Raw genomic sequence first — 7,500 nt, 5'->3', positions numbered from 1 at the left:
AAGGAAGGAAAGCAGAGCCAGGGGAGTGACACTCGAGGAGGGAGGCTGGACAGAAAGAGGGGTAAGGGGATGGGCAGAAGGGGAAGGAGGTGAAATAGAAGGTGGAAAATGGAAGCAGTAGAGGGAATAGGAAGCGAAGGCCGGCAAAAAGGAGGGGAGTTCGGAGAAAGGACATCATGACGCAGAGAGAGGGAGTAATAGCTGAGGTGTTAGGGAAGGGAAAGCAGAGAGATTGGATGAAAATGAGTGCCGAGTGAGAGAAGTGAGAAGCGCCGACTGTTGCTAGTAAGATGGGGGAGGCAACGAAAGCTCGAAAACACACACAAGAGGAGAGGCGGAGAAAAAAAGACTTTACAGCAGTTTTTTATTGCAAAATCCAAATGATACGGCGCAATATTCACAAGCCACTAGATTAGCAATTAGTGTCAGCTAGGCCCGTAGATTTCAGCTTTATGGCGGAGAAAAAAACATAGTAAAACGTATTAAAAGGTCATTTTCAGACAAAATGACAGCATTTACTTGTCTCTATGAACACATACATAACTAGCCGGTTCTGACGGTCTATAAAACACAAAGTTATTAGATACTTGAAAATGCAGGTTGTCTGTATTTTCTGAAATTAAAGTAAGTAAGTCATCTGTCTGTCTATAATTCTACAGCTTATTGTTATGGGAAAGGAAATTGTAGCTACGATTTGTTGTAGTGTTGTATCTGGTGATACTAAGATGCTTCCCAAATTAATTCAATGTATTATTAATAAGGAACCTCAACAGCTGCAGATGCGGCACGTAGGAGAAGTGCGAAGAGAGTGAGCCTTTCAGGTGACGTTCACCTCATTTAATTGTTATTCCAGTGTCACCTGATTCTGATCAGTTAACGCCATGCACAACTCCAGTGCTCTGCCTGAAGTGTGCTCGACTTTTCTGATTGCTCCAAAAGTGTAGAGCTTTAAGTTTACAAAACACACATTAAAGCAATATGCTGTTCAGCAAATTTTACAACAACAAGAAGCCAAGTGCACATACAGTAGCGAGGTTAGGGGCACTATCTCTTTATTGCCTCCTCTCGAGATATTATTGCTACAAGCCTGTCAGAGAATCAATTCTTATGAATTAGTCAGTAGGTTGCAATTTTAAAATTATCACTTTAATATTGTATTGCGGGATTGGAAGTCTACTCTCTCTCTCTGTGTGTGCGAAAATTAAATATTGGATGTGGTTTCAGGTCAAGTATTATGTTATTTACTTTGAGCAACACTTAGACCCGGAATAACTGTCAGCTGGGTCATAAAAAACCATCTGGCTTGCAGAGGCATAGTGAATTCTTCATGTGGCCCTCCGTGAAAAAATATCTACCCACCCCTGCATTATAGAAAGCAAAATACTGCATCAGGATCCGTCCCCATTGAGACATTTTCACTATCCAAGGACAGTCAAGAGACTAAAGCACTTTGTTGAGAAGATGTGTTAAAAGAAAAAAGAGCTACTCCCCAATCCTTAAATAATAACTCCCGTTCAGGAGAAAAGGCACAGAAGACAAGAGCCGGGGAGAGGAGGGGACGACAGATAAAAATGTCTACGTGTGCACTAAAGGACCAGGGGGCTTTCCACGCGACTGATCTGAGAGCAGAGGCTTAAATACAGGGGAGACGAGAACAGATTCCACCAGTCAGCTGGCACCGGTGTCCTGATACGAGTGGCACACACACACACACACACACACACAGACACTTTCACTCGAATCGCTGCGCACTCATGGACATTACATGTACATACTTATAAATTAACAAGTTACAGGCTGTAATGTCCCACAAGTGGGCTTGTTATGGTCTAGCTTCCACCACTGGTGCACATAAATACCAACACACACGCACACACACACGCACCGATGCTTGTGCTGTGCTAAATGAAAGCTCTGTGTCAGGACTTCATCATGTACGGCGCAGCTGCCTGCAATGCCTGCCACATTAAGCAAGCCTAATGGGCTTTCAGAGCAGCAACACTACGTATGAAGGCTTATACATTCTTAGGCATTCTGTGGAATCAGCGGGACATTCGGTTTGTCGGGGGTTTGCGTGTCAGTCTGTCAGGGAGCCCGCCGAGTTGGGAAGTCGGAGGGGTTTTTGTATATACTGCAAGGAGCATGACATTATTTGCCTCGGTTAATTTGAGTTTGCATACACAGATGAAAACATTGTTTTTTGTGTCACGCAGCCATTACATTTCGAAGAGACGCGGAAAATTGCGATTTAACAAGTTAATAGGACAGGTGAGTGAGGACCGTGGAACAGAGCAGGGGGAAGAAGTATGTCCACAAAGCTCATGCTGGTTAGGAACATTTGCAATACAGAGCTGTTTCCATAGGAGACTAACTGTGTGAGTGTTGGGGGGGGTAAATATTAGAATGTGCAGCCAGGAGTAGAGTGAGGTTAAAGCCTGGCAGATTAGTCAGGACACGGAGGAGGAGCAGAGGTACACATTAGACTGTGAAGCCATGTGTGATGATTTTGCAGGTTTCCAAATGAGCTCCGATTAGCCTGAGAGTGATTTTGGCGACTCTCGTCACATCAAAAAACTCCTGCCCTCTTCCTTTAGACTCTACCCTCCCCCCCTCGCTTCCTTTTTCTTATTCTCTCCTTCCCTCTGATCACACTCACATTATAAAGAGAATACATTGCAGCCAAAATTCAGCTGCCAACATTATGAGCACCAGAATGGTGTGGGTGTGCATGAGCATGTGTCTACGCGCATGCCCGTGCGCCTGAATCTATTAGAAAAAAAAATATCTTAATTTCATCAAACCAAATGTTGCGCCAGTGCTTTGGGGCTGAATACAGATAACAGTCAATTGATTATTAATGCATTATTAATACCCCCCCAAGTGCCAGGTCACACAGATAGTTGGATTATTTTTCACACCCACCCACACACACACAAACAAACACGTCGCCAGAGGCCAAATGTGTCCGATGGAACAGAGCGTTACGCTACTCAAATCCAATGTTACAAAAGCAGCAAAATTAAGATGGGGGGGGGGGGGGGAACAGCAACTATTAAAATTAGAAGCGCACCTGGCCAATCAGAGCTGACACAGAGGGAAAGCTCAAACCACTGCTGACACAGGCGTATACACACCCAATTTAATTTTAACCTCCACCCCTCCCTCGGTTTCGTCGACTCCTCCTGCTTCATCACTCGCCCCTCCCTGTGGCGACTGTGTTTCCACCTAATGCTCCTCCCCCCCCTGCTCGTCCGAGCTGTCCGTCACCCAGCGGCTCGTTGGCATGGAGCTGACTGAGAGCATACAGCAGATGGTGTGCTGCTGTCTGCGTGGCAAGCCACTAGCAGGACACCCAACAGCTCCTCCCTTTCCGCCTCGCTCGTCCGCCTCTCCCTGCGATCCCTGTTCCGTCCCTCCTGCACATCCTCTAACACACACACACACACACACACACACACACACACCCTCCAGCGTCACTCCGGCCCAACCAGGTCACCTGCTGCCAGGCTAACAGCTAGCACACACACACACACACACACACACACACACACACAGACACACACAATGAAATTTCTCATGGTACATGGCACATTCAAGGAGGTCACACATATGGTGCCATTACATGCACGGATTCCCCCTTATATTCTTGCCACGCTCCAACTAACATCAAGATGACAAGAAATTTTATTGACATTCACACACACTCACTCTCCAGCTCGCTCACGAGCTCTCTCCATCCCCAGTAGAGGCCGTTTGGTTAATCAAGTGCAGTGCTTCTAGCCTGGTCAGCAAGTCAATATACTTACAACCTTCATCACGTAGCTGACGCATAAATATTACATCCTCATTTGCTACAACCTGGTCAGGCCAGTTACAGTGAGCCCAACAGGAGGTCATGTGCTACATTACAAGCTGGCTCAGTGGAGTAATATAAAATGATCTGTACTACTGTATATATATATATATATATATATATATATATATATATATATATATATATAAATGAACAATATTAAGTAAATAATTACAAATAAATACTGAATGGACATGATTTTAGTGATTTTTTAATGTGAAAATATAAAAGAAATTCCACAAAATGCCAATGTTGGTTACGCACCTGGCGAGGACGGAGCGACGTTGCTGAAAGCCACGGCACAGGTGAAGATGATCCAGGCTGCTAGAGCCATGTTGTGGGCAGGGCAAGGGGGGCGGTGCTAAAGCGTAGAGGCGGTCAGCAGGCACAGGTGAGCAGGCGGCACTTCCTCAGCTTACACCCTCCCCGAGGGTGATCCTGCAGAAAGAGTGGGATAAAAATATCAGAGAGGTGAGGGCCTCGTAAACATTTGTGTGTAACTGTATGTTCATAAAGAGCAATTATGCTGCTGTTCCTGTTTTTCAATTTCACCCCTCTCAGTATGGCATTTGAATTAGACGGCGTCGACTAATTTATTCTGCATTCATCACTGGAATATGTGATAATAACTCTGCACAAAACTGAATGGCTCTCGAGTGGTACAGCATACTGAATGGTGTCGGAGCAGGCGGAGGAGAGGAGAGGAGAGGAGAGGAGAGGCTCCCCCTGTGGTGGTCAGGTATAATGATCAGACGGGGAGATCTGAGGCCATTTTGTGCAGGACGGCATGGCAACAGCTGTTACCACTATACCAGCTCATCACTCCACAGCGTTTGAACGCTTGATTCAATCAGACGTGCAGCATATGTTTTCGGGCCGTAAACGGGGCTACGTTCAACACGTGAGAAACGCTCGTCTCCTTTGTGTTTGCGTACGGGCACGCACGCAAAGCGAGACGGTGAGAAGCGGTGGCTCAGTCAGCAGTGCCGTGGCGCTCACACTTCTCTGTTGCCTAATGAAATAACTCATAATCTGGAACTTGAGCTGTGATTTCTTCTAGAAAGTGCTCTGCACCCTCCAGGGTCTGAGAGACAGAAAACAGGAGGGATGGTATTGTTGGAGCTAAAGCTCCTCCTGCTGAGTGTGCTGATGAAACAGACAGATTGGACTGCGTCTGTCTGTATCTCTGTGTGCAATTTTTATTTTTTTTTTTTTTTGGAAGGGGGTTTAGAGGATTTCCTTTGATCTCTCCAACCCTCTATCTCCTTTATTTGATTGATCCTTACAACTTGAACTGTAGGAGGGCATACTATCATAGACTAAGCACACACACACACACACACACACACACACACACAGAGGTTTCGCTACTATACAGAACTTGTATTGACTTTTAAATGACTTCATTCTGAGCCCTAGCATTTTCAGCTAACCTATACAATCACCACTTCAGCCCAACTGATTTGTCCCTGGCTGACAAGCCAACAGACCTTTTCAGAGCCAAACATATTAGACGGCAGCAAATATGTCATGCTTAATAATCACACACTAACTCAAATGTTTTCATTTCATGATGTGTTTCAGCCATTAAATGTGATAAAAGCGTACAGATGCTGGATTGAGCACATGTAGCAGAATATGTAAAAATGTGTGTTTTACTGTGAAAATATTGAAGGTAAATATTGTGGATTATAGGTGCATCATTTTTAACCTTAATGCTAATCTGGATTTTAAACTCAAAATGTAAGTAAAACATTTGGAGCTCTAAAACTGGCATGCGCTTTCCTAATCTTTTGATCTTTGAATGTTTGCTCAACAACACACACATCAACGTGCAGACACAGCAAAGCTCTCTTCTCCTGGCAGCCAAGATGGCAGATCCTGAGTGACTGGGTGTTTTCACCCCCTCTCTTCGTCATCACTGATTTGGCTTCCCCTCCACCTCTCCAGCCCCTCCTCCTTCCTGACCTTCTCTGATATTTACCCTCCTCCCCAGTGGCAACGCCCGGCCCGCAGCCACCGACCGACCTGCCTGGGTGTCGCTGCGTGGATTAGTATGTCTGATGTCGTAGAGTACGAGCAAGACGGAGCGAGAGAGAAGGGGGAGTGCAAACAGCGGAGAGGGAGAACGCAAGCAGAACAGGGTACAAAGCACATCCGCAGCAGCTGTTCTTTACACCGACGTTTATTTCTATCATGTGCGCACAACACACAAACACAACCTCCGCACTGGTGCAGCCTGTGCCTTAATTTGTGTTTGTTTGCGACCACCCTCTATGACCAGGAGCTGAGAGAAAAGGACATGCTCAGAAGGAGGGCAGGGGAGACAAAGAAAGAGTGGAAAAGCAGTAAACAAATAGCAATGGACATGTGATGTGGTGCTGTGGAGGGCCTTGGCGGCGCCGCTCTCTCACGGCCTTTCCTCTCCCGCCCCCCATCCTCGCTGTGTTATTAATGGTCAAAAAGCGCTCCCCTCCTGTGCAGTGACAGGCTGTCGTTATTTTTCTCCAACTTCTGTGGTTTTAATAAGAAAAATCTGTCTTTCCTCTTGTTTTTTTTTGACTGTGCTTCTGTCTGTAATTTTCAACAATAGCTCTCCTGTGGTCTCAGAAGATGAGGAGGTTTAGAGAAAGAGCAGGGAGGGGGGGCAGGTTTGGGATTGAGGGAAGGAGGGAATGAAAAGTGCAGGGTGGATAAATTGACTTCATTTTGTGACAAAACGAAAGCCAGCATTACACAACACTTAATTTAAATGTGGGGGGAAGGGAGAACAGAAGGAATGGAGGAAAGAAGGATGTAGTGGTGGCCAAAATGGAGGAAAACAAGAAACAAAGGAATGAAAGAACGACGGAACAAATAAACGAGAGGAAGCATCACGCTGCCTGACTAAGCAATAAACAAGGGACAGAAGGAGCAAAGGAAGTAAGGAACAAACAAAGTAAGGGAAGGATGACTTTCTGCATAATGAGAATAAATAAGAGGGAGTGGGAGGAGAAGCTGCTGAAAATAGCAAGAACAGAACAGAATAGTAAGAAAACAGGAAGTAATGTCAAAGGAGAAAGCATTTCTTCTGCCTGTGTCTGTGAGTCAGTCTGCCTCTGGGGGGGAGGGAGGTTAGGAGTCTTTGCTGGGTGCGAGATGTCTTCACCCTCTGTGCTCTACCTACTTGGTGGATGTTACCTGCCAGAGGCTGACCTTTTCTGCGCTGATCACATCCACAATTATTATCATCGCTATTCCTCTTCTAATAGAGTGGAATTTCAAACCCCTATGAGACCCGAGCCCACAAAATGGGAGGAATGGACGCCGGCACCTTCAAAGGTGCGGAGGGCGAGCAGGAGGGAAAGAGGGAGGCAGGCCGAATGACAGGCATGCGGCTCTCTGAAGGAAGCAGTGGCAGAGTTAACCTTAAGTGCACAGCTCCGTCACCCTTTTTTGGGATGCTTCCCTCCTGTTTCTCCAACTATTCATTTACATGCTGCCTTGATCTAAAGCAAATGGCCTTATTATCCAATTCTATTGGCTCATTACGATAATGGCCGTGATCATCAAGGATCTGTTTGCTTTAGCGGACATGCTCTTGCAGAACAGGGTGTCACAAAGTCCTTTTTATACAGGGTGTGGGGTGGGGTGGGGGTGGGGTGGGG

At 46.0% G+C, this 7,500-nt stretch overlaps 1 protein-coding gene across 2 annotated transcripts in view; it reads right to left on the bottom strand.

Annotated features, from left to right (window-relative positions):
- The window catches only part of adgrl1a (adhesion G protein-coupled receptor L1a), an 87,934-nt gene that overhangs the window by 45,298 nt on the left and 35,136 nt on the right, over positions 1-7,500 (bottom strand). For both annotated transcript variants that reach the window (XM_031867987.1, XM_031867988.1), the window contains exon 2: positions 4,118-4,291. In XM_031867987.1, the coding sequence (XP_031723847.1) occupies positions 4,118-4,187 (70 nt within the window). In that variant the 5' untranslated portion in view covers positions 4,188-4,291. The remainder of the gene's footprint in view (positions 1-4,117; positions 4,292-7,500) is intronic.

The sequence above is a fragment of the Anarrhichthys ocellatus genome, unplaced genomic scaffold, assembly GCF_004355925.1.
Source record: "Anarrhichthys ocellatus isolate YVR2014 unplaced genomic scaffold, GSC_Weel_1.0 scaffold40, whole genome shotgun sequence".
NCBI classification, from domain to species: domain Eukaryota; kingdom Metazoa; phylum Chordata; class Actinopteri; order Perciformes; family Anarhichadidae; genus Anarrhichthys; species Anarrhichthys ocellatus.
This window is presented reverse-complemented; position numbering and strand designations above follow the sequence as displayed.